Genomic DNA, 26430 nt, shown 5'->3' with positions numbered 1-26430 from the left:
CAATGCTTTACAACATCAACTCAGCTTAATTCAGGGGCATTTTTCACTCTTAACACAGTGTATCTGTAACACTGTTGTTGTAAGAGCACAAATTTAATACATAAAAACTGTTCTCTTCAGCAGAGTCCAAAGCTTGCAGCAGACAAATGGCTGAAGCACAGAAAACATCTTTTTCAATATTTCAATAGCTACAAAGGTGAAAGAAATTTGTGTTCTCAGAAGAAATTATTATCAGGAAACAAGAGGAACTTTTTAGCTATGTTCCTACTGAACATATCACTGCGGGTAGCAGAATAGTGTTTAGAATACAAATAATAAAGACTCAGCCACAAGTACCAGAGGTCAGAAAAAGAACAGCAATAGTCTACACATACTTGGATTAAAATAAATACTATAGGTACACCTAAATATACTAGGTAACAGGATGGCCAAAATATGACGATGGCAAAATGTAATGTCATATTTACTTTAGTCTTTGTAAGGAATTTAATTAGGACAAAACATTTATGGCAATTAGTTTTTAAGGAGTTGGAAGAATGGGCTAGAAAACAGAAATTCTCATTAAATGTTTACACGAGTTCAATCAGAACAAGTCAGCAGAACACGACAAAAATTTCCTGGAAGAACTAGCCAAAGTAATCACTGAACCACTAGAAATAACTGCAGAGATCTTCTGTAGAAAGTTAAGATTACAGAAGCTTGAAGTCAGGCAAACTTAAAAAGGACCTCTGATGTGTCTGATCCAATGCCCAAGGTTGCACAATACAGCCGAGCTATTAACACTGAAGTTTATGACTTCGATGGGGAGCCCTGTTCCCTCCTCCCACACTGCCAACCTGGTTCTGGGCTTGGTTGACCTCTCAGCAAGCCACTTCTACTCAATCACCTCTCGCTCCAGTGAAGGAGCTGCTCACCAAGGGGCCAGGAGGGTGTCAGTGGCAATTCACCCTTCCGAAAGCAGCCATGCACAGTATGAAGTCTCATGCTAATTTTTGTGAGGCAGGCATAAAGACTTCAGATAAAGTTATCAAACACCAACACAGCATTACAGCATTCAGAGCATAACTACTCGTTCTACTTTATCCTCCTCTACCCCCAAAAGAGCCTAAATTTACAGGGTAATTTATCAACGTTCATCTCAGGAAGGTCTGGACATAACCTTCCACTTAGACAGCATACTTTTCAGCTGCAGTATTGCCGAGAGAGAACCAGGAGTAGAAATCCCATAGAGGTGTCTCATCTCTGGTACACACAGCCAAAATTTTATTCAGTGTGCACCTAGAGCAGAGTCTGCTATTTGAGTAGCCCTGAACTTGAAGCTAATAAAGTAACATTCATCCAGCAAGGATTTGTTCAGAAAATATAATCTGATTTCCTTTTGATAAGAGAACCAAACTACTAAGAGGAAGATGATACAATGCAAGTTACAGGTCATGATTTCTCTTCAGGCTTTTTGAGATTTTTCTGCTTTACAGGCTTTCAACAAACTCCAGGACACCACACGGTGGGTCCTGCAATTGCCAACAGTGATCTCAAACCATACCCACCAATGTTTCCAGCTAAACCAGAATGAGATTTCTAAGACATAATCGGTTGAAGTCTCTGCTGTCTCATAACAGATACAATACTTTTGGCCACAGCGTGGAAAGCAAGAAAGCCAGTAAAGTTACAAGCTGCAAGCAGTGCATTCTGGAGTGTTGGAAATGCAAGGCACAATGCAACAACAGAAGCAGTCTCTACTGGACTCCAACACATGGACTTGGGTCAGTGCAAACTACTACATCCCAGAGATAAATTAGTCTAATGAGACTAACGAAAGGGAATCTAAGTATCAGTCCTCAGATAAGCATTGGGATACAGTGAAGTACAAAGTGAGTACGTGACTGTTAGGAAAAAAGACTGCAGAGTAACATCCAACATAACATCAGCTCAACTCAGGGACAGCAGTGATTCATTTTGCACAACTGACATCAGGAAAAAGTAGGCATAATTACGCAGAGGCTTCACAGCAGCTTAAACCAAACTCACTGCTGGCTGCCACAGTCCCACCCTCTGCCTCACATTGGCTTCAGGACTCATCTGGCAGCTCAACATCAGCAGAAAAATTACCCCGCTTGAAAAAAATGTTTTCAGCCAGCATAAAACCACGGTGAGTCACTTCAAGTGCTGAGGGGAGCAAGACAGGCACACACTTACTGGCAGTGGCAGTCAGCTACAGCTTCAGCTGCCTCTGGAAGCCGCTCAGGCACCCCCACAAAAACAAACACACTGAGGTACAGAAAGCGTGACCTACGTCGTGGAGTGCAGTGGATCAGTTTACTTTGCCCAGAAAACAGGTAACTAAGATGGAGGGTGTGACTGCAGTATCTCACTAGAGATGAGAAAACACTGTGTGCTCTATTTGTAGCAAAGAAGATGTCAGGCATTATGAAACCATTCTAACTATACAGACTATCTACACAAGCATTCCACTCCCTGAGGAGCGTACACCCTCAGAGGGCTCACCAGAGTACATGACAGGTTTGACAGTTTTGTGGGTTTCCTTACAGAACAGAATTTTAGTTATTCTTGCTACATAAGGCCACAGCAAAGCGTACAATGCGGCTGACATACATTTAATGATGCAGTGAAGGCATGTAAACGTATCTACTAGCGACAATTAAAAGAACGGGATAACCTTCCAGACACATCAAACTTTTTACATGTCTGATTCACTCCTCTGTCACACACTGAATTCTGGGAAATGAAAACAAGCTGTGTCTCAATCCTAAGGCATTATTTAAGTAGCTGCACACTCTACCTATTAGCAAGCCTTACAGTTGTTCCTTGAAAAGCAGAGACGCATCCATTTCACCCTCACTAACATGTGGCAGAATTTACTACATCAAGACGCTAACTGATAGCAGCTATATTACAGCGTACAGGAACACTGCCTGAGGAACAGCACACAGCATAAAATTCACAGAACTGAAGACCCCTCAAGGACAAACTGAACTTACGAAGAACGCAGCTTTACAGATTATAATTAAGATGTAAGCAGAACTAGTGTCTTATCTAATTACAGCATCTCGGTCACACAACGGAAGTCAAACAGCTCAGATTTTTTCCGGATACAGAGATAGTTCAAACACTGGGGTCACGGGCCAGGCATAGCTTCAAGTTCTGAAACAGGGCTAAAGGATGCAAAAACCAATGCTTCTAAAATAAACAAACAGACAAATCCCCATCCACATTCATGCATGCACTTCTTCGAAAGAAAAAGGAAATAAGCAAGCACGCTCCTGTATGAAAAGAATTGGAAAATGAGAGATTACCTTCGTTGCAGAGTAAGGAGCTTTAATCAGTTTGATAGCACTTCAGAAAACTAACATTCCTGCCTATTTAGTTTTACTTTTAGGAAAGGACGGTAAATTGGATCACATCTTTGTGGGATGTTTACAGCAGCAGAAATGCACCTCTATGTTTTTTTTTTTGTTCCAATCACTAAGTATCAACGAATGATAACGATATAGGGCACTTCAAACAAACCCTGTTCAGCTGCTGTCAGTAGCATGGTTTGCACTTTGGAAAGGGGTGGGGAAGAACAGTCCCAGGTGTTCTTCGTCTAAAAGCTCCTAGGGTACGGCAGCATAAGCTTTCAGGCAAACACAAACAAAAAAAAACCCACAGAACTCAACAGCACTCAGAGCAAAAAGGCAAAGTCGAACTGCTCAGCTCACCTTCCCCCCCCAGGCCTCTCGCAGAGCTCAGGCAGCACAGCAGAAAGCTGCTGGCACTCAGCAAACAGAAGGAGCCCAATGGAGGGACCTGGGGAAGCCCGGCACTGCACACGTGGAACACTGCAGGAGGAGGCGAGGCCTCCTCGTCCCGGTGCAGCAGCGGGCTGCCTCCACGTATCCTCACCTTCGTTCCAAACGCTGCCAGGCGCTCTGAACCCCACGCAGCCGCTGCCGGCCTGCGACGGAGGCGCCGCTGCTGCCGAGCACCGCCTGAAGCTCCCAGTACACGCAGCGCCGCAAAGTTTGCCTTGCAGGTGACGCATCAGGCTACTGCCAACCACACCGGTGCGAGCGCAAAAATCACTTTTTGCCCACAGTAAAGCCACCAGCACACACACAGCGCTGCCCCGGCATCCCTAGCCACGTACTAATTAAACCCATCGAAACGAAGCGCTGCGTGCCGGCTGCCGGTGGGCGCGCACACGTACAGGGACACGGCCGTCTCCCGCCGCCCCCTCCCCCTCGGCCGGGCCCCTCCAAGCCGCACGGCACGGCACAGCCCGCGGCAGGAGGTGGGCGCTGCGGGGCCGCAGGGCGCGGAGGAGGGGGCAGCTCGCGGCCGCTCCCGCTCACAGGCGCAGCGAGGCCGGCGCGCTGACAGCTGCGCACTCACGAAATCTGCCCTCACCCCTCCGGGGAGCGGGGTAAAGGCCGCCTCTCCCCACCCGCCCGCTCTCTACCTTGTCGCAGTACAGCCCCACGAGCTGCTTCATCCGCCAGTGCGGAGCCGAGAAGACGTCCACCTCCTCAGGGAAGGGAGCCATGTTCTCCCCATAGAGCCCAGGCGCTGGCGGCGCTAACGGCGGCGCTAACATCCGCCCCGCGCATGCGCGAAGGGCGCCCCGCCGGGCCTGACGCCACGTGACCGCGGCCGCCGCGCCGGCTCCTCCGCGGCTCGGGTGGGGTTGCCGGTGGCTGCGCTAAGCGCATGCGCACCGGGAGGCAGCGGCGGCTTCGAAGGTGAGGCGTTGCCTCATCCGCCGCTTCAGGGCGGGTCAGCCTCGTTCTGGCGCGGCGAGTTCCTCGGTTGCTCCGCTGCGGTGCTTCTTTGGCGCCAGGCCTGCCCGAGGGCAGGAGGTTTGTCTGTAGCTGTGTTTCCAGCTAGGCCTGCTGCGTGCAGAGCGGTTAGCCGGAGCCGCGGAAGTGGCTCCGAGTGCTGCTGTGCTCCGCAGGCACGGGGAATGGCGGCCATCTCTGGGAGCCGTGCTGCTCGCCCGGCGGGCGTCGGACGTGCTGGAATCGGCGCTTCTTAAACGTGCCGTTAAACTTAAATAAAAAAATCGTTGTGCATTTACACGAAATAAAGCTAGCTTCGCACCCCCCAAAAAATGAATAGGTATTGAAATGGTGATTCGTGAGGAAGGAAGAGGGGATCTGCGGATGAGCCGATGTGTGTGAGGAGGCCGCGCGGCGTGTCTTGTGCCAAGAGAGCAGCGCCAGCTGCTGTGTTTGTGCCACATCCAGGAGAAAAGGAACGGAACGCTGAGCGTTGATGCTCATCCGCTCACACATTCAGAAGAAAAAGAACAGTAGGAATCCTTAGCAGAATTGAGATTACGTGTTAATTTGTCAAGAGGTGATGGTAACTGTCGAACAACTCATTGGAATGCATTAAATGTCCCCCAAAATGCACTTTCCAGCATAAGTGCAGCAGAGTTTTCTGGCTGAAAGCTATTCCAGTACAAAGCCAGATGCGTATTTTTTTTTTAAAGATTAAAAGCTGTGTAGTTTAAAAATGTAAGCAGTGAATTGTAAGCAAATTGAAATCTTTTGAGTGAAAGCACACATACATTTTAGCCCAGTTCTCAGTGTGCTAACTATTGGGAATAAAAAGTGAAATCATCGATTGTAAATTCAGTAGACAACAACTGAGAAGAGAGGCCATGTGATCTGGGTTATCTAGATCACCAAACACAATAATCTCTTTAGCTCTTTATCTAAGGAAATGATGCTTAAGCAATTGTGACGTTGGGTGTTTCCTTTTCTATTCATCCTTTCCACTTCAAGAACTTCTGAACATGTTGACCTATTTAATCATATTTGACAAAGGTGTACAAATTTTGGAAGATTAAGTTTGTGCAAGCCTGGGGAAAAATAGCAGTTACACAAGAGAAGGAAAGGAAGGCAAAACAGAGGTATTACACAACTGGCCAGCCAGCACACGGCTGTATTTCTCCGTGGCTAGTACGCAGAGCTCTGGTTTTAGACCTAGTAGGCACATTTCTTGCATAGAGAAGTATTGCAGCGTACGAGGACACAGGGGAGACTTTGAGGTTACTGCTATAGGTAGGATTTATGAACCAAAGATGCAAACCCTCAAGAAACAGTGTTTGGTGAAGCATGTTGCTTGCTAATATGGGCAGTTCCAAGGTCATATTTCAAAGCCTAAAACATGAGATCACACAGAATTTGGGTTCTTCTGCCAGCAGTTCATACCTCAGTAATAGCAGAGGATTAATGCTCCCACCTGTTAATCTTCCATCTGCTGGAAGTTACTGCTCATATGTTGCAGAAATAACAAGAGAGAACATGTCCATCCTCATCTTCCAGGCTTTCAGAACATAAACGTGCTGAATTTCATGGTAGTCTAAGGTAATATTTGCTTTGTGAACTAGAGTATCTCCAGTGCAGATGTGCATCAAATTTTGATGACTCTGCTTCATGGGCAGGCTTCTCTAGGAGAGAGGGACAGAGCAAAGGGCACACCCACTATGAATTGCTGGAGCTTGGGAAGCAAGCTGGTCAGCCGGTTCATGGCACTGAATTACAATGGTACAGGAGAAAGTGCCTGATAACTATACGTTATATTTTTCATGGAGAGGTTCAAGGGAAGAGTTGGTCATCTTGTACAAGAGTTTACACAGAGAGAATATAGTTCAGAGGATAGATCCTTCATTAACATAATAGAAGAAGACATAATGAGATCCAGTGACTGGAAGCTTGAAAACAAGTTCAGGCCAGTGGTATGACTCTTAAGGCTATCTAACCATGGGAACAATGACCCTGGAGGCCTATTAGATCAGCCATCACATGAAGTATTTAAATCAAAGCTAAGAACATACTAATTAAAAGTGGCTCTGCTGAGTCAGATCAGAGGCCCATCCAGCCACACTGTATTTTTCCAAGGGGTCAGTGAGGACAGGAAGCTTGGCAGGGGATGAGGTGGGGATCCCGGCAGTTGCTATACCCATTTACATTCCCTCTGCCATGTTTCATCAGCTTGTGCAGCGTTCTGAAAAACATTCTTTTTTTCAGAACATTACTGAGAAACCCCCACATTTTCTTCATGAAGTTCATGAGTCCTAACCTGGGTGTGTCCAGGAAGAAAAGTAATTCTAAAACTCTATCTCTGTCTTTTTAAGTTACATTATATATATTCTTAAGCAGGAGATTTAGCCCTGATGCCAAAAATCCCCTTTCTGTATTAAAGATCCCATCAGTGATGCCTGTGTTATCTCTTATTCCCAAAATGTTTAGGCAAAAAGTGGCTGAAGTGGACAGTAAAAAAAAACTGTTCCTTGACTTCCATGGGTGGTTGCACTGTCTAATCCTAACCCAAAGCAGTAGACTTGAAATCATGTGATTAATGTGCTAATGCCCTGTCCATAGGTCATCCTTTAGAGAGATTGCGAAGGGAAATAGGAAGAAAAAGCCTCAAAGAAGTAACTGAAGCACAGCATTTGCTGTGTCTCCACCACACTAAGCCCAATATTGCACATCTATTACTGGGTAAATATGGCTTTCCTAAAGAATTTGCTGCAGATAATAAGCCAACATGTTGCCACACTTACAGGAGAAATGCATCACTAGCAATTTGCTCGATTATGAGTAGGATTTTACCTTCAGCAAAATGTATTATGTGAGTACTGTTGTATATATATAACTTAGTATATTTATATAGTATAGATGTATAGCGCATGTATCTAGCATGATATCAATGTATACAGAAATAATAAAGATGTCTATATTCACTGAGGTGTGGAAACTGTTTAACAGAAAGAAAGAAAGGCCATGTTTCACAGAAATGCAAATCAATACAAAAATTTCTCTGAAGTTGAAAAAATGTACATATATGAATTATATTAAAGAGTAAAAAAAATTTACACTGAGGAGTGCATTAGTTTGTACTGCTTGACAATCTAACAGAGTTCTTGGGGAAAAAGAGTTTAGAGGCAAAATAAAAGCAAACAGAAGTTGAAAATAAATTTATTCCACACACAGAAGTGTCTTAAGGCTTTCTGGCCATCATAATCCTGCCTGGTTTTGTTCACAAAGACTTTAATTCACACATCATCACATCAGCATTTTACTGTCAGTACCCAGTGGAGAGGCAGAAAAGGAACTGACTAATGATATCCATATGTGTGACACAGGATCACCTGAGAATTTGGGTTATTATGAGATCAGCACCTATGTATTTCAATTTCTTTGTTCTTGATATGTATTTCAGCATTTATGTTTACCTAATCCATGAAAAAAGCACAGCCCTTTCTTGAAACTAAATGAGACTGCTCTGAAATGTGCTGCTTGCAAGCACTTGTGGAGTTCTAGGTATCTGTAGTATGGCAATTAAGCAAACCTAAGGCATTGTAAATACTTACGTTGTGAATGCTAAATAGCAAGTATACTAAATACTAAACTATGTTGTAATTCTTCCCAGTTATCACCAGGTGGCAACATCAGAACCGTAAAAGTCTCATTTTTCTGAAGCAGAAGACTTTCGGATAGAAGGAAGTGATGTGTCCCTTTGCAGTCATTTCAGGAAACAGTAAATTACATTGTCCGGCAAGGTTCAGGTTTCTGTCCAACTTTGTCATTTGTGTGCAGAGCTACAGCTACTACTGAAGATACTAAATGTTAAGCTTTCTGGTTTCCATTTAACTTGTATCATTTAATTTCATTGCTTTTTTTTTTTTTTTTTTCAAAAACTTGGGTTGTTGAGAATTCATGATGAAGAGCCTTTTTTTGTGTCTCTTACTAGGCTCTATTCTGTTTATGAACAACTTTTCAGAAGTGCAAGGAAGAAAATGGAAAGGTGAAGGTACAACACAAAACCTGGAAAGCATAACCATTGGAAGGTGTTATGACTATATTAGAGTTGTGAATCCTGCTGTTGGGTAAGTTACTGCATGTTTCTGGAATAGTTTTTATCTTCTGTACAAACTGGTCATTAATCAAAATTCTGACGTTTCACTCTTATTAGCCATGAATGTAATCCTACTGAAGCCAACACGTGTAGCTTTCTGGAAACAGAAATTGAACTTTGATGGATGTTGCAATAATACTAGTAGTGTAAATAAGGCAGAATTTTTAATGCTTCAGCTTTTTTTCCCCTAGTAAGGGTGTTCTGTAAAGAGAACACTGCACAGAAGTGGTGGGGTTGTTATTTCTGAAGCACCAAATCTGTTAGTGCTCCTGGAAAGAACAGCATTACTCTGCATGTATCGTAGGTCACATCGAGTAAGAGGGTATCCTGAGCTACTGAAATAAACTGCTTAGCTCATCCAGGTGAAAAATCAAGTAGTAATCAACTGGTGAAGTATTATTACCTGTGAGTTTTCATTGTCTGTCAATTACACAAAATTGGAGGAGGCACACTTGCCTAAAATGACCACTTTTTCTTCCTTCTTTACATTGTGTCAGCTTTAGTGAAAAGGAAAAATCTCTGAAGGACAGTCTCTTTGAATTCAGTCCAAAATTGTTCCTGATAGTTTGAAGGTATTTGCAGAAGGAGGCTGTCTGGATTTCTGCAGTATTGAATTGTGGTCTCGAATAGAATTCAGTATGTTGCGTAATAGTAGAAAATACCACCACCTTCCCCCAACTTCGCTTTTTCAGTTCCTGTTGCAAAACAGGAAGATTCAGGACTTGTCTTGAAAACAGACGTATGATTCTTAACAGAGGCAAAATGACTTTTTCTTCTTAATGACATTCTTAACGTATCAGAACCATTTTTTTTTTGAAGTTCTGTAGAAAGAAAACCTCATCCTAATGCAAATAACACAGTACTAAAATTTTGTCACAACAGCTCAAGCTTGGCAAATGTATAAGCGCATCACAGTGGGTAGCATCAGTAAGCTTTGACTATATGTTTCTGCATACCTACAACATAATATAAACTACAAAAACATAAGTCAGTTAACAGTTGTGTAGGTAACTACCTGAAGACTTCTCTTGCAGCATGCTATGGAGTTCCCGTGACAGTTAAGAGATGCCATTTCATTTCTAGCAGAAGCAGGACTTCACTAATATTACAGAATACTCTAAAATGAGCAATGTAAAGGATGGTTACTGTGGAAATGTTTGTTTTATCGTGTAACTACAATGATACAGAAAGTATTTATATATTAAAGTTTTGTGACATTTTAGCAGTATAATTTTAAAGTTGAGGAGTCTGAACATAATCAAATTATTCTTAATCTGAACAGCATAAAGCAAGGATGGACGTCAGCATTGCTCTCATGAATTAAGGACCAAATTTGCAGTATGAAAAGAACAGCTGCACTATTAATTTTATCTTATATATTTTTATTCGCTTTCCCTTAGGTCTATAAGAAAATACTGTAATATAAATGAAATTGAAATTACATATTGCACAGCTGCAAGCCAGATATTCTGATTATTTATAATCCTTTCTGTTCATTGTCTGCTTCTTCATTGCCCCCAGGCTAGCTTTTACAGAGGCACAGCCACCTGGATAGGTTTTGCTTCAGAATAATTTTCAAAAATACTTCACTAACAGAGATCTGGCAAAGCACGTCTTTACACCGCAATACAATTAAAACATAAAACTTTTTATAGAAGCACAAGAAGAACCTTGCATTAAAAGAGAACATACAAAATTGCAAAAGAGGTATTTTACAAAATGTGGAAGTGAAGAGTCTGAATGAAAATTGTATTTGAAGTTTTTTAATAGGAGTCTGCTGTATTACACAAACACAGCTGTTACAATAAGTGCACTTCTTCCATGTTTCTGTTTAGATAGCATGTAATGGAAGCTTTTGGGAAAAAAATAATAACTGACTATTATGAATTAAATGTAATACAACTTATTAGTGGCTATTAAGATTGAAAGGAATTGTCCTGAACTACAGTCCTTCCCCACTCTGTAGTTTATGAAGTATTTTTGCCAACTAAGAAATTTTGAGTTAACAGAGCAGAATAATCCTTGTGATTTACAAGCTGTTCAAACCTGAGATGAGAAGACATGAAGTGAAAAATGCAAGTGAATTAACCAGAAAATGACTGCTAGTTTCAACTGTCAAGAAAGATATTAAGAGTTCAGCTGATGATAATTTACAAGCACTAACATGAAGAAGTGAGGGCTGACAGCACACAGCTCTTTGGTAGAATAAGACATAAACATATACAGTTGTCAGAAGCTAAAGTTTAACAGCTTGAACTTAGAAATAGGGTGCAAATCCTTTTATCAAGTAAGCTATTTAAACATTGGAACCACTGACCAAGGGTCATATTGCATCACTGAAGATTTTCAGGTCAAGATCTCATATTTGCTTAAGGTATGTTAGTTTTTAAATAGGTGATGGAAGCATGACCAGTTATTTGCATGGGACCAAAGTTCTTTTTCCTGCATGGGCTCTGTTCAGCTTATCACTGGGGGTCCTCTAACTTTAAATAATCTGGGAACTCTGCATCTCAAAGTAGCTGCTTAAAAGAATCTCATGAGGAGAAGCACTAGAAGAAACCCCGCTGCATATGGATGCCATTAAATGAACTAAGCACTCTAATGTCTAAGTTTAGTTTACTTTTAGAGACTACTGTTGTTCAAGCTCCAGCTTCGTAATTACAGCCACTCACATTAGGAATGCTTGATGCACATAAAATACATTATTCTGCTGAGCATAGCGTTCCCAGCATAGACATTGTCACAGCGTAAGTGGGGAAGGTACCATGGGAAAGTGATGAAAGCAGCAATTCACTTTTTAATTACTCCAGGCAGGTTCAGAGCTTTCACAGATGAGTTTTTTTCTTTTCACAGCTCTTGCAAATCCAGAGATTTAGGACGCTTCCATCCCTGGATGGCTGGTCCTGTTCTTCTGCAACAGCTGATTGCCCCTAGAGCAAGCGGGCAGGAGGGAACTAAGAGCACAGCGTAGCGTCTTTTTTCAGACCACCACTTCATGAGCAATTTAAATGCTGAATCCTAACAGTACTCTTGCAGCTGCTACACAGTGACAGTACATGCCCTACACGGTGACTGTACTCATTCGAGAAGTTAAAGCTGCATAATCCTAAGGTCTGCTTACAATGAAGGCATTTTTTGTCAAAACTATCCTTCTGTCGTCAAAACTGTTAGTAACTCCTCCCGCACTTGAATATGACATTTTAAGAGTAATTTTACATTCCAGTAGCTTTGCATATTTAGCTATGGTTTAAGAGAAATGGCTTTCTGAATCCCTAAACTTTCTAAGAAAGCTGTTTGGTTCTTCTAGCATCTGTCCAAGCTGGATAGCAGAGCTTATTGTGAATACTTTGTAAGATTTTTTAAGAATTGCGTGTATGTCTAATTCTGCACTGTAAATCCTACTGTTTTTATTGCATTTCACTTCTTCCTAATTTCTTTGGAGAGGTGCTGCTGTAAGGAGGAGGTAAAAGAGATACATGCTCTTCCTTGGTTGCAAAGTTAGTATCTTAATCTTGTGAGGGATTTACCCTGCAGATGGAAAGAGATGGGGAACAAATCACTTTCTTGTTCTGCTTTGAATTAAAACCAAGCGGTTCTGCTATTTGTTTTGATAATTGCAGTGAGAAGAACTGTTCGGAGTTATGGGAAGCCTTTAAAAATGCTTTTATTAACAAGGATCCTTGCAACATTCTACCTCAAGACTTCGAATTATTTTTCAAACTGTCATTGCATGCAATTCCCGCTGGCAAGGTAATGATTATTAATGTTGTGGTAACTGCCCTGTGACATCTAGCAGATTTCCCATCACAGTCATTCAAAACAGACCAAAAGTCATTCTGTGGCTGACTGATGATTCGTTATTTTGGCCCATCTGCAGTTTATAAATTAAACTGAAGCTGGATACCATTTTGCAGTGTATTTATCTGCATTTCTTTTAAGCAGTAACTTAAGCAGTAATCTTCATATTCCTCTGTACTGCCTTACAACTCCCTTCCTCCATGGAGGAGACCTTGGTCGCCCTGTCAGACTTGTCCGCAGAGGTTCTGGGTGTCCTTTGTCTCTTCCTTCTCCTGTACCAGCCACTCCCTTTGTCCACAATGGTTGATGGTGTTAACATTTCCTCTTCCTCACTGTTCTTGACAGTGAAAGCCTGGGATTTGTGTGTCTTCCTTATCTGTGTTACTCTGTTTCCATGCTACAAAGGTCTCCTGTTCTTCCTGCTGTGCCAGTAGTTCTGTTGCAGTCCCTGACCTTGCACTGCTACTTTTCCTCTAGCTAGATGCTCTGCCTCCACTGGCTGTGTCTGCTCCTTCTCCTTATGCACCAAATCCCAGGGCACTGAGTGTTCAACTTTGACATGTTAAAAATGTTAAACACGCATAAACAGAAATGAAATAGGGTGCCGTAGTATCCCATCAAAATGTGTGCTTTAGCCTTCTCTAAAAGGTTGTATTGCAGAGCAGTTTTTCTGCTGACATAATTATTCCTTATCTCTAAGTGATACAAGCTAAACTCGTAACTGCTACCGACTACATAGCTTCATTAATAAGACCATTTTGCAAACATGGGAATAATAGTGTAACATACAATTTTTTTTCACACTGTAAGCCAGCATGGTAATATGAGAGAATTCTCTAAGCTGTATCTGGCTTATGAATGTCTCATCTTTTTCCTTCTTTCCTTATCTGATGAAGAGGGCAAAGCTAGGCCTCATTATATCTAATATAGATGGATTTCCAGTCTCAGCATGGTAGAAATGCCCCTCAAGCCTCTAATGATCAGAATTAACACCCTTGTAAGAATGAAGTTTGTTCCTATAAATAGGTAGCTAACTTGTCTGATTCTTAGCTTGATTTTGAAACAAATACCAAAATACATTTTAAAATGTTTTCAGCACCACATAAACTCATTGTGTCTGCACCCAAGTGATGGTTCATTTCTTCTGCATTTTATTTTCCTTTTTAATTTAGTCTCTCTTCTGGGAAAACAATCAGCTACTAGTCAATAGCTTTTCTAGCAGAGCTCGTCGCTACATGACTCTTGGTGATACTCTGTTTGGCTTCTTCGGAGATTTTCTAAACTGGTGTGGGCAGGAAAACAGCACTGGTAAGACAATGAGGGCTATATCATACGCTTGTCTATAAAACTACAATGGAGACTGACTGCTGTGTTTTGGAGGATCTAATTTTGCTTTTCATAAAAAATTGGGTAGCTCCACCGTCTTCTCCCCTGTTTTGTGTGAATATTTAACATTGCTATCAGGGAAGCACACAGTGAAACAATGCTGCACAGGAGATAAACTGTGGAATGTGGAGCTGTCTGCATCCAGGGTATGGAGTTAGAGCCACTTCAGCCAAATTATCGAGTCCACAGCATGTCACTGATAATGTTAACTGCAGAGGATGGAAAATGATAAGAAAAAAGAATAAAAACAATCAGCTGTTTTCTGTGTTATGTCAGACTATCTTGTATGTTCAGTGATTAATGCCAGACTGTATGTAATTGCTTTCTGATGTCACTTTCTATAGTCATGACCATCTCTTTAACAGTACATATCATGTGCTTTCTGACAGGACTGGACTATGAATCCTGCCCTACTGCAGAAGAATGTGAAAACAATGCAGTGGATGCTTTCTGGAGGATGGCTTCGATGACTGTAAATAGTGCATTAATACTCACTTTGTACATTAGTGATCATGTCCCTGGTGGTTTGGGAAAGCATTGCTGGGTCAAAACGGATTTAAGGCTCTTACTGTGCTAGATTATTTCCTCAGGTACAAATAGGCTTTTCTAGGCTGGGAATGCTGTTTAGCGGGGGAAGCCTGACTTTCATCCCATCTAGCTAACATGGTCAAATTCTGTGTTAGCTGTGTTAATACATATTAAGCATATACTAAGCACAACAAGCACACTAGGGACCTTAGGACCTGCACAGATCAAGCCCAAGGAGTGCCAAAATGCTTGGTTCCTGACCTGAATAAGTTGTTTATAGGTTTGAGAAAATAACTTGAGAAGATAGATTGAATTCATGCATTGGCTGTATAATTCTTGTCCTCTTTACTGGAATGAGCAGGCTGGGGTGCTAGCTTGACATTATTTTCACAGTCCTGATACTGCCCTGGTAAAACTATCTCCTTGGTCATCGTTGCTTGCAAGACAATACCAAGTCATATAACAAATCTGTAAGATGAATTCTAGAAAAAAATATTCTGTTATGCATTGCAGTATGCACAACACAGCTCTGGGGTGATACATGTCTTGTTGAATGGTTCTGCAGAAGGAGGAGCTTATCCAGTCAAAGGGTAAGAAAACTGTGTGTGAACACAAAATAATGTGCTGAAGGTCTGACGTCTGCAAAGAAAAAGGTCAGCCGGTGGTTTGTGTCTTTTGCTGCATGAAGCATTTTACAAGCTGCTGTGGCAGTTAGGATAAATGCTCTTTGAAAGGCATGCCTTAGTCGGACAACACACTGTGGCAAAATTATAGCCCCTGTCTTCAGAAAAAAAAAAAAGTGCAAGAAGAAGGATAATCAAAAGGATTAAATCCGTCTTCTTCTGCATTTATTAAAGATTGATGTTTTTCCCCTGATGTACAAGTATGTCGATATGGAGAAGTTCATTTAAACTTAAATATAAGTATTACTGTAAAAAGATGTCCTTAAGAACTTTTCTTGAACATGTGGCTGTAATGACTGCCTATGTTTGACAAAAATGTCTCCCTTACCTTAGCGGCTGTCCTGTCCAAGGTAGATAAAAAAAAATTTTTAAAGCATAGAACAGATCCTGGTTCTGTTTTCTCAATGAAGACTGGTAATAATCAATGAGAAGTTAAGTTTTTCTCCAGATAGGAGAGAAACAAGAAGTTCCTAAAAGCTACCATCTGTTCCAAAACACCTACTGTCTTCTTGCCTTGTTCCCCTAAAGGTTCCATCTCTGCACATAACTTTCAGCCAATCCATTTCCACCAGTTCCTGGGATCACCTGCCTGGTGGTATTCTGACCAGTGAGATCTCCACCACTGGAATACAGCCTGCTAAGAAAAAAACATAGAATCACAGATTCGTTTGAGTTGGAAGGAACCTTTAAAGGTCATCTAGTCCAACTTCCCTGCCATGAACAGGGACAACCACAGCTAGATCACATTGCTCAGTGCCTCTCCAGCCTGACCTTGAGTGTCCCCAGGGTCAGGGCATCCACCACCTCTCCAGACAACCTGTTCCAGTGCCTTACCACCCTTACTGTAAAATTTGTTTTCTTCTATCTGGTCTAAATCTCCCCTCTTTTAGCTTGTAACCTACTCAATTACTCCATCTGTTTTCTTTGCTGTGTGTTATCTGGCTCATTTATGACTGAACTTCTTCTTTGAAAGAGGCTTAAAGTTGAATAATCTGTAGTAGAACGTGAATTGAAAAATCTGTCTTGTTCAGCATCACTCTTGGCTATTTTCAGTAATTCCAAAGCCATTTTCAAAGTTCGTCCTATAGTACAGTTTGTACAATTAAATGATCTTGGGTTGCAGACATTAAAACTATCTGCTGGATTTGGCATTTTCCATTTTATGTCAGAGGATTTAGTTTCCATATTATTATCCATTTTTAATTGTTACTTAATTACCTGGCAAAGTAAAATTACACAAAGCAATTAAGTAGAAAATTCATCCTGGGCCAGGGATAGACACAGCTAGAATTTTCTCCTTTATGGCCTTAGGTATTCCTAGACCAAATCTTTCATTATTATTGCTATTATTTCATATCTAAAAATATATATGTCTTGTGGCTGTTGTTAAATTTTATTTAAAACAAAATGGCATTCTGTCTAAAAGTGGTAACTACAAGAACAATCCTTTTTTGACTAAATATCAAATGTTCTTTGTTTTGTGTTTGCATTTTTAAGTTCATTTCACTCTAGGTCACCTCGAAGTTATAACTTTCTTTAGTTGAGCCCTTCAAAGATGAAGAATATAAAAACAAAACTTCAGATTAAATGTGTTTCACTTTGTGCACATTCAGAATGTGAATCAGATTTTTTCAACTCTATGTTGAGTCTGATTGTAATCACAAGATACAAATGTAAAATCAAGCAAGCCCATATCCCACGGCAGGATCAGAGGTTGATTTAGCGCAAAGGGATTTTTTTCCATATAGTTCTGAAAAAATGTTTCTGGAATCAGTTTTTTTGCAGATTATGAAATACCTTATCTCCAGAGAGACAAGATCTCACAAATAGTCATCTGGGTTGTGGATGATATTGAAGGACCGAATACGTAAGTTGTGTCTTCCAACAAAAATCATTCCTCCTTTTTAAGCCTGTCTTTAAAATTTAACCTTAGCTTTCACTTTTACTACAGTTGCACAGCAGTTAAACTAAAAATATTTTAGATGCTTTTGCTAACACAGGAGGCACAAGCTGGCGTTCCCAAAGAAAAGTAGACAAAATAAGAATAATTTCTAATGTTAGTTCCGATGCCCATTTAGTTTGAGATATCTTCACCAAGTGAAGATTATCAACAGAAACAGACTCTGTAGTTAACAAAATTGTTATGCAAGGTGATAGGCCTTGGTAAAGGAAAAAATAAGTACTCTATTCATTATAACTTTTGTGGGGAAAGTTACAGGGCTTCCTGTTTCTCCATGAGCGAGAGAAGAGGTCATCGTGCATAGATGAATCAAAGGTGGAGGAGTAGAGGAAGTAAGCTTTACACCAACCATTTGCACAGTCCCTGCAATTTACTGTATCATATCTCCTTCTGTGGAGATATTAAAGACCTGTCTGGACGCCTACCTGTGCGATCTATTGTAAAGTATCTGCTTTAGCAGGGGGTTGGACTTGATGATCTCTTGAGGTGCCTTTCAACCCCTGAGATTCTGTGGTAGCTCTTAATTGGTCTTAAAAGTGCCCTGGCTGAAAAGGGCGAGAAAAACAGGTTCAGATGTCACCATATCCACCACTAGTGGCTAAATCCCTGATGTCACATGGATACTTTGGAGTGTGAGGATGCACTTCTTGAAACCATTCATTTTGAATAATTCCCTTTTACATCTCATCTCTTCTCTTTCCTTTTGCTTCCCTTTCATTACATTCACTGTTGCCAACCCATAGCACAAATTTAACATAGTTCTATAGAATCTATGACAAGAGAAGCAAGTACAAGCATGTTTTAGATTAGCACTTCTGAGCCTTTCTTTTTAAATCAAAGAATCATGTCCTTTTAGAAAAAGTATAGCTCACCTTTGCAGAAGTAGCCCTTATCACAAAGAATTAAGACAGGCACTGAATAATAGTTTATATTTCAGTTTGTGTTCATCTGGATGCATGGGAATATTTGTATATTTTATTAAGAGTGATTTTGTTGATCACCATATGATTTCCTTAGAGTCATGAGTATTTACTGACTAATGAATGAGTAATAGTGGCCTTACTACTCATTGGTGCAAGTTTTAGAGATCTCAGTATGTTCATTACTATCCCAAGCTTTCTTTGTTGATTGGACCAAAGAAAAAAAAAATCAATGCTAGACACAAAAACTGTGGTTAGGATTGTTCCTGATTTTAGTATGTTCTTGTGTTTTAGCATTGTTCTGTACTCAAGAAGGGAGGCAAACTTTTAACAAGAAGAATAATTCTAATTTATTATATCCAGCTTATTCTGTAAAGATACCATCAACTTTATCACCAACTAAGTACCTGTCAAAGAATATTAAAAATGAAAGCCTTATTTAGTGTTTTACAAAACTGTCTCTCTCTCTTCCTGTTACTATAGTGAAATCTGAAAGATGGGAACACTGGTTAATAGAATCTGCAAATGATACACAGGCTGAAGCCAATCTTCAGTCTCTGCAAACTGAGAGTGTAAAATGCTAAAGTACTGTAAGCCAATGAAGGATTATAAATAGCAATGTACATCAGTTTTCTATGTGTGTTAAGGAATATAGAAGAGACAAAGTAAGGGGGATTTACTTTACTAATTCCATCAAGTTCACTGGGAACTAGATAATAGTTCAGAGGGAAAATAGATAATAAAATAATTGCAATAATATTCAAATCCTTTCTCACAGAGATTCCTGTGGATATAATACTGTACGGATATTAGAAGACAGGCTGAAAGCCCTTGGTTATGATGTCACCTGCACTGACAATTACAAGTAAGTAAAAATCCTTCATAAATGCAGTGCATTTGCAGAAGCAACTGATCTACTTGAAATTATTGCTTCACTTCAAATATGTAACTGCCATTAATGTTGTGTCTTCAGTAAGAAACTGGTATCTTAGAGAGCTGATAACACATTTTTCAGACTTGGCATTTTCGAGCAATGAAATAAGCAAAATACTACATCATATTGTATGATTGTATAATTAAGTGGAACATTGTACTTACCGAGGTTTAGACACAGAAGATGGCCTCATGTATTCCAGTTCACTGTAGAATGTTTATTTGGACTGAAAATCTAAGCAGTAGTTAAAAACTGTTGAATATCTGCTGAATTACTATTTATTAACAATAATATTTACAGCTCTAGTTCAGAGTATCATTGAAGGGAATCTTCAGACATGGTAGTGCTGTTGAGTTTGTTTTGTTTCTTCATTTGTTTTCCTTAGTTTGCTATCTGAAAGATGCAAAATAAAACTCTCTCTTCACAGGCCTGTAATGTTCTTACTCTGCTTGGATAATCCCGATCATTCCAAGTGTACCCTTTCATCGTAAGTAAAAGAAGTTCAATCCATCCTCAGTGTCATTATAGCCACGTGAAAAATGCAGAAGTCAACAATTAACATTCCATCTCAATCATATATATGTAATCCATAAGCAATATGCGTTATTCCTAAGTTTATTACTTACTGTATACTGAGTAAACCGTTTGTGTCTACAGATTGCGCATGCTTGTCAGTTAGCCCCTGCTGTGGCAAATTAGGTGCAGATTAGTTCTCTTTAATCACACAATCATTGATGCTATGAATGAAGTTTGTAAACATGAGTGTTCTAATGCAAAGTCTATTCTGAATCTTGAATTATTTTTGTTAATATTCATCCATAAATAATGAAAATTTTGATCAAATGGCAATAGAACTAGAGAACATTTCTCCAGCTACTTGAACCTCCAGTTCCAAATTTTGAGGAAGATTTTTTTGTCTTCAATTTTACATGCAAACTCAATTTCTACATTTTAATATATTTACTTTTGTCCAGTAGGTTATCTGTAGAGAATGCAGATTACATCCAAGATAGACTTTTTTACTGAGCAATCATCACTCCTATAATGGGTTTTAATTGTTTTCCTTCCTATTGATATTTTTCTTTACTATATAAAGAGGATTAAATTCATTTATCTTTTATTTTAGTTAATTTTACTTGAAAGATGGCTGTTTTCACTTGTGTTTTAAGCTATATGTTGTTACATGTATAAGATATTTGAACATCTGAATATGAAAACTTCCTCACAGTTTGGAAAGTTGAAAGATACACAAATGTGAAGTTGTTCTCTGGTTTTATTATTTTTATTCACAATTCATACATTTGTCCACATTCTGTCTTCTACTGCCCTTCCTGCCCTAATTCAAGCACCTGCAAATGTTTTGTATGTTAAAACCCGTGTAATGCTGCAGTGATAACTTCTGCTACCAGCAGCCCAATTTGCGCTCCCTCGATATGGCAGCACACAACTTCTGCATGCAGTTTTGGATGCATTCTGCCTGCCTCTGAAATGAGACTGTGTGGCAGTAATACCTCACTTACTACAACAAAGGAGGTGTATATTGGTTTCAACAGTATATGTTCAATTTTTAATACACCCTTACAGAGAAAATGAGTATTCTGTTCGTTCTGGTCACATATCACGTGGCAACATTTATTCTTACATCAAAATTATGCCCCAGCACCCACCTATAAACATACAATGAAAACAGTGGCATTTTAGAAATGACTGATACCTCTAGAATCCTTTCAGTTGGTAGATATTAGAATCAAACTGTTCCTGACTTCTTGAGGCATTTATTTGTTACTGGATACCACTTGAAGAGTGGATTAAAATAAGGTTTCCTTGTTCTGACAGTGAATTATAATGCTTTGCTCATATATGCCAAAGGAAAATCCAGTTGTTCCATGCAAAATTGCAGCTGTGAACGTGGTGACAATATCAGCAAACTGGAGGAGAGCGCTTTACAGGACTGTATAAAATATGTTATAAACTCTTAACAGAAGATTTTCTCTTCACCTAGGTTTTAATCCATTTGTCTCAAGGTTTTGTCATTGAGTTGCATTCCTCAGCTGAGGAAATCTGGATGCAAAGGCTTTTGGAAACCTTTTTGTCTTCTTCTTTTCCATTAAGGGATGAGCATACCATTTCTGCAGTACTGCCACATAATGTTTGCAGGGCAGCAGCCAGACCTTCCCACCCATCCTTGTTGGTACTTAAATGAATATAATCACTAGCATATCCTAAGCACCAGTCTCATAGCCTCTTGGAGTAATTACTAAACAACTCAGTCATCATCATCCTCAGGAAAAGTTTCCTTGCTTCTTTTCTTCCTGAGCTTTCTATTCTCTCTTATGTGCATGGCAATGCAATAGACTTAATGCACTTCAAATCTATGCTATCTCCAATCAAAACAGAGCTTCCCAATCTGCATGCTAAATATTATTGCCCATCCCTGAAATTTCAATAGCTAAAATACTTAACACAAATGTATACTTACCCTCTTCCCAAAATCACTCCTCTGCAAAAATAACATCTCCATTAAAATTAGCCACCCTTTCAAAAAGAGCCATTAAGCAGATGTTTTATAAATTATTTGATGTTTATCTTATAGATCTGTTTTCTCTGTAGATGGATTCTTCCTCTGTGATGGTCACTAACTGGCATGGGGACAGTTTGGTCATTAGTGGTATCACTATTAACAGCATATATCCCAGCACAGGAAAGACATGGACCAGTTAGAGCCGGTCCAGAGGAGGCCATGAGGATGATCAGAGTGCTGGAGTACCTCTCCTATGAAGAGAGGCTGAGAGAGTCAGGGTTTTCAGCCTGGAGAAGAGAAGGCTCCGGGAAGACCTCATTGCGGCCTTCCAATACTTAAAGGGGGCTTACAAGAAAGATGGATAAAGGCTTTTTGCAAGGGGTAGGACAAGAGGTAACAGTTTTAAACTAAAAGGGGAGAGATTTAGGTTAGATGTTAGAAAGAAGTTCTTCAGCATGAGGGGGGTGAAGCACTGGCACAGGCTGCCCAGAGAAGCTGTGGGTGCCCCATCCCTGAAGCTGTTAAGGCCAGGCTGGATGGGGCCCTGCCCAGCCAGGTCTAGTGAGAGGTGTCCCTGCCCATGACAAAGGAGTTGGAACTGGATGATCTTTAAGGTCCCTTCTAACCCAAGCCATTCTGTGATATCTGTTAAGAAAAGGCTTCCTTTGCATTTTGTGTACTCAGTGTACACATATGACATTTTCATACTTCAGTAATAAACGCTGAGAGTAGGCATGCGGGCTCCTCTGCATACCCTTTCAGAATGGCTGTTTGCTGTTACAATACTGATACCTTGTTTCTTATCCTCTGGAGATTAACCTCTCCCAGCCCAGCGCCATCAGTTATGCAAGTGTCTTTGTTTCAACCACAGTTCCTGTTGCTGCAGCATTCCAAAGGAGAGAGCTAGATCAGGGTAGCAGAGGAATGTCTTAGAAGGTGCTGTGATCCACTTGGGGCTTCTTAACTATGAACTTAACACCTGTCCATATTTGAACTGGGTTTCTCCTGAACCAAAATTCAGATTTTTGAGCTTTGTTACCCATTTTGAAGAAAACGTGTAAATAAAAAAATACCCACTAGATGGCAGAGATGTGTTACAAACATAAGCAGAAAGGCAGCCCAATGCCGGCAATTAGTAGTGATGTTTATTACTTGCGTTTCTGCAGTGTCAGAGAGTCTTGGAAATAGATCTGGATACTGTATGAAGACTCTAAAAATATAGACCTTCAGGACTACTTCTGTCTAGAAGAGCTCTATACTATCCAAAGTATAAGCCAGAGATGGTACATGGGTATGGAGATAAAAGAAGGTGCAGGTAGTGTGGACAAACAAAGTAGAAAGAAGTGTTCCCAGGGTTCTGCACGCAGATAAATCTGTTTATAAAATCATGACAGCTGAAGGGAATCTAGTGACAAGCACTTACAAAGAATCTTCTGGGTTAGTACTTGGACCGTAAACTTCACCCTTGGCTACAAACCTCTGGTATTTAAAAGAATCCTAGCTCAGCTTTGTGCTGTGAACATCCTGTTTGTTTTCTTTTCTTTAGATCTGCACCAGCAGCACAAAGAGGACCTATATCTTCAGACAGAGGAGGCAGCTGGAACAAGCTCATGTTTGTTTCTTTTGTAGGCTTTTTGTTCAGATCTGCTTTAGTGCACTAAGTGAATAGACTGAATCCATATCCTCTCTTGACTTTGCTGGCTTTAATTAATTTCTAACCACAGTTTCATCCAAGTTCTGGGATTGGCAAACGTGCATGTTAAAACCCTGCATGCTTCTATCCAGATTTCGACTACTAATAGTATAAAAAAAATTCTGCTGCTGTTAGAAAGCCTCCTTTCCTTTTCTTGTACAGAAGAACTCCTTTGCTATTTCCTATTATCCAAATTCTCTAGAATGAAACTGAGAATAATACTTTCTCTCAGTTCATATATTTCAGGAAGAAAAGCAAAATTATGCCCATCATACAACTCTCAAACAACTAAAGCAGTCCTAGTATTTTGGCCTTGAAATGCTGGACTGCTGTGTTTTGAGGTGGGCAAATGGGAGCAGGAATTAGGATTTCAAGTGGGAAAGCTTAAGATGATTTACCTGATAGAAAATATAATAGGTGAGATACTGGGAAAAATTAAACTCATTTTCTTGAATAGTCTAGTATTCGAGTCAAACTTAACTGAAACTATTATAGTGATGTGATAGTTACAGGGCATGCAAGACACACATACTTAGTGCAGTATTTTGCCACATGCTTTCAACTGCTTTGTCATCCACACAGCTGTTCCTCAGCTGACTATTTCCTGGCCATGGGATAACCAGCAGTATGGTCAGCATCACCACATCTGGAAGGCTCCACGGGTCTTCCGCCATGATGTGAGGGAGTAGATTTATAGCATACCAAATTCAGACAAGAATCTACCTGTCTGTATTCAGTGGACTCACTTAGCGTGTTTCAGAACAAACTGAGAAGACAGTAGCTGCTATTTTGAAGTTCTCTTGAGTTGCCTCTGTGAGTTATCTAAGTGTTCCAGGTAGACGTTCATCTGGACAACCAAGCCACCCAGCTACGAGATGACACATAAATCTTCAGAAAACAAACCAGTTGTTCTTCTAGAAAATAATCAGAATTTTACTGCGCATTCTCTGTTAGCTTCCATGTTATTTGTGTCTGTATTAGCTGATTGCCAGGAAACTAGGATAGAATGGTCCTGTTATCTCAGTGCTTGTGATTTAGGACTTTTATAGTAGATTGCATGTTTGAAAGTTATAATATCTGAAATACATTATTGTTGCTTATTTGTCTGGTTTCCATTCCCACAATAATCTTTAAATTGATTCCACTGCAAATCCCTTTATACTACACATGGAGTTGCATGTGCCTGTGACAGGGTTGGATTAGGGCTCAGGCTCTTAGGAATTATGTGTATTTCAGAAACTCGAAAAAGTACTGACATTAGGCTATAAAGTGCATGAGAGACCCGTGGACACTTGTCCAAGACCTGTTCTGGTCTAGTATTGTTCTAGCCAATGACACAAATACTGTAGTGATTCAAAGAGTAGCTAAATACCATTAACAAGGCATGTGCCTCACAGACAGCTGCCATTCACACGCTGACCATCCCAGCTGGCCAACTTTTGCTCCCCAGCCTATGGAAGCCTTTCAGCCTCTGGATGCTTCCTATTTCAGAAATGCAGTCAAGACTGGCAGTTATGAATGAAAGGAAACACACTGTAGGAATTGATAAATAATTATGTTTTGAAAAACCCACAAAATACGTAGCAGGATAGATATGATTCCATTAACTTGAGGTTATTTACTACATAACTTTATGTCAAGACCAACATACTCAGAAACCTCTTGCACTGTTTTCTCATTTCTAATATTCTTGCACTCTTTCCCATTACATCAACTCAGCAGCAAAGGCAGCAGTTATTTTTTTTCCAGTATCTTTTGAATAAAGTGCCTCAAACTTGTTGGAAAAGCTTGGGAATATCTGTAGAGATTTTTAGCAAACCAGCAAATGTAGCTGGGAAAAGAAGGCAAAGTTTTAGATGCACAGACTTCCTCCGATCTTAAACACAGCAAATTTCAAGCTGAGTATGGACATGTTGTTCTGAGTTAAATGTAATTGTTTTAATTAATGTGGAAGAACAGTGTAGCCAGCATCTGAAGCAGCGGGGCAGAAGTGTTAGCAAAGTGAGAAACAATGAGGTCGTTTGTTACTCCCTGGGGGAGGGAGAGATGTTAAAAAGTTGTGAGCAAGAAAATCCCTTCTCTCTCCTTCTCTATTTCTACAACTACACAGTAGGTGCATAGTGCTTAACACTTGGTGAATGCTCTGATTAACAACGCCTCATAATGTCTGAATGCCTGCTAATGTTCAGCAGGGCGGATTCAAAATGTTCGATCATTCATACTTTGTACTAGCAGTGCTGGAGATAACAGCTGTCTCCAGACCTGGAACTGCATTTTGAGGGGGAAAATGTTTCAAGGGGAAAATATTTCTTATGAAGACATCATATCTATCGCTTCATTTTGAATCTAGTTTGATGCCACTATTCAGAGCAGATCTGTTAATACCCAACTACTCATGGCAAATGACAGTATCACATACCATGGCATCATAGGGTGCTTTGCATTTATGCGGATAAACCCGTGGAAGCTACTGATACTAATTCAGTATTTCCTGTCATTGCCCATTTTTTGGACCACTTGAAGACTCAACTGTGTCACATTCTTCATTACCACAAGGAAGTAAACATCCCTTCTGTTAACCTATTTTGTTTCTGCTGCATGTGTTCCCGTTGTTGTATCTGACGAAAACAGAACTGTAATTCAGAATAATTCATTTTATCAGCATGTATGTGCATGAACACAAATACATCTGCTCATGTCTGCTCTGCCTGCTTTTAAATGCAAACTGTCGAGTGCTTTGGAGTGAGAATTAATGCGAATAAAGCAAGGACAACTTGTTTACCTCTCTGCCCTTTTAATACTGCCGGTGTTTATTTTTGTCATATTGGCCTGGTGAGATATTCAGCTGACATGACCGTGTTTCCAATCAGCAATCTCAAAGGTAGTGAAACCTCCACTTCAACCTCAAGAATCTGCATGACACTTAGTTGTTCAAAGGAAGCTAACTTCTGTGATCAGTTTCTTTATGATTTGCTAGAAATAATTCTGCTATATTCTGCTTCAACAACAGACAGTGTAAATTGGAAGAATCGTGCTTTTAGCAGAGCCAAAAGGTTCGGCTTAAAATAGCTCACTATGGCGA

The 26430-nt window shown here is 40.2% G+C and overlaps 2 protein-coding genes across 5 annotated transcripts in view; one reads left to right on the top strand and one right to left on the bottom strand.

Moving 5' to 3' along the window:
- The window catches only part of FBXL5 (F-box and leucine rich repeat protein 5), a 31117-nt gene extending 26454 nt beyond the window's left edge, over positions 1 to 4663 (bottom strand). Inside the window, exon 1 of one of the 2 annotated variants that reach the window (XM_021396352.1) lies at positions 4460 to 4663. In XM_021396352.1, the coding sequence (XP_021252027.1) occupies positions 4460 to 4594 (135 nt within the window). In that variant the 5' untranslated portion in view covers positions 4595 to 4663. The remainder of the gene's footprint in view (positions 1 to 4459) is intronic. The other variant, XM_021396353.1, reaches the window with a different exon arrangement.
- On the top strand, positions 8389 to 26146 carry LOC110398576 (ADP-ribosyl cyclase/cyclic ADP-ribose hydrolase 2-like). Of its 3 annotated transcripts, none has more exons than XM_021396356.1 (10): positions 8391 to 8575; positions 8761 to 8896; positions 12546 to 12675; positions 13896 to 14031; positions 14499 to 14581; positions 15151 to 15227; positions 17095 to 17187; positions 18979 to 19065; positions 19562 to 19621; positions 23202 to 26146. In XM_021396356.1, the coding sequence occupies exons 2-10, from the start codon at positions 8775 to 8777 to the stop codon at positions 23314 to 23316; spliced, it is 903 nt and encodes a 300-aa protein (XP_021252031.1). In that variant the 5' UTR covers positions 8391 to 8575; positions 8761 to 8774; the 3' UTR covers positions 23317 to 26146. The 3 variants fall into 3 exon arrangements, with proteins under 3 accessions (XP_021252029.1, XP_021252031.1, XP_021252030.1); XM_021396355.1 differs by having other exon boundaries at positions 8393 to 8635; XM_021396354.1 differs by having other exon boundaries at positions 8389 to 8896.

Source organism: Numida meleagris, chromosome 4, assembly GCF_002078875.1.
Source record: "Numida meleagris isolate 19003 breed g44 Domestic line chromosome 4, NumMel1.0, whole genome shotgun sequence".
Lineage (NCBI taxonomy): Eukaryota > Metazoa > Chordata > Aves > Galliformes > Numididae > Numida > Numida meleagris.
This window is presented reverse-complemented; position numbering and strand designations above follow the sequence as displayed.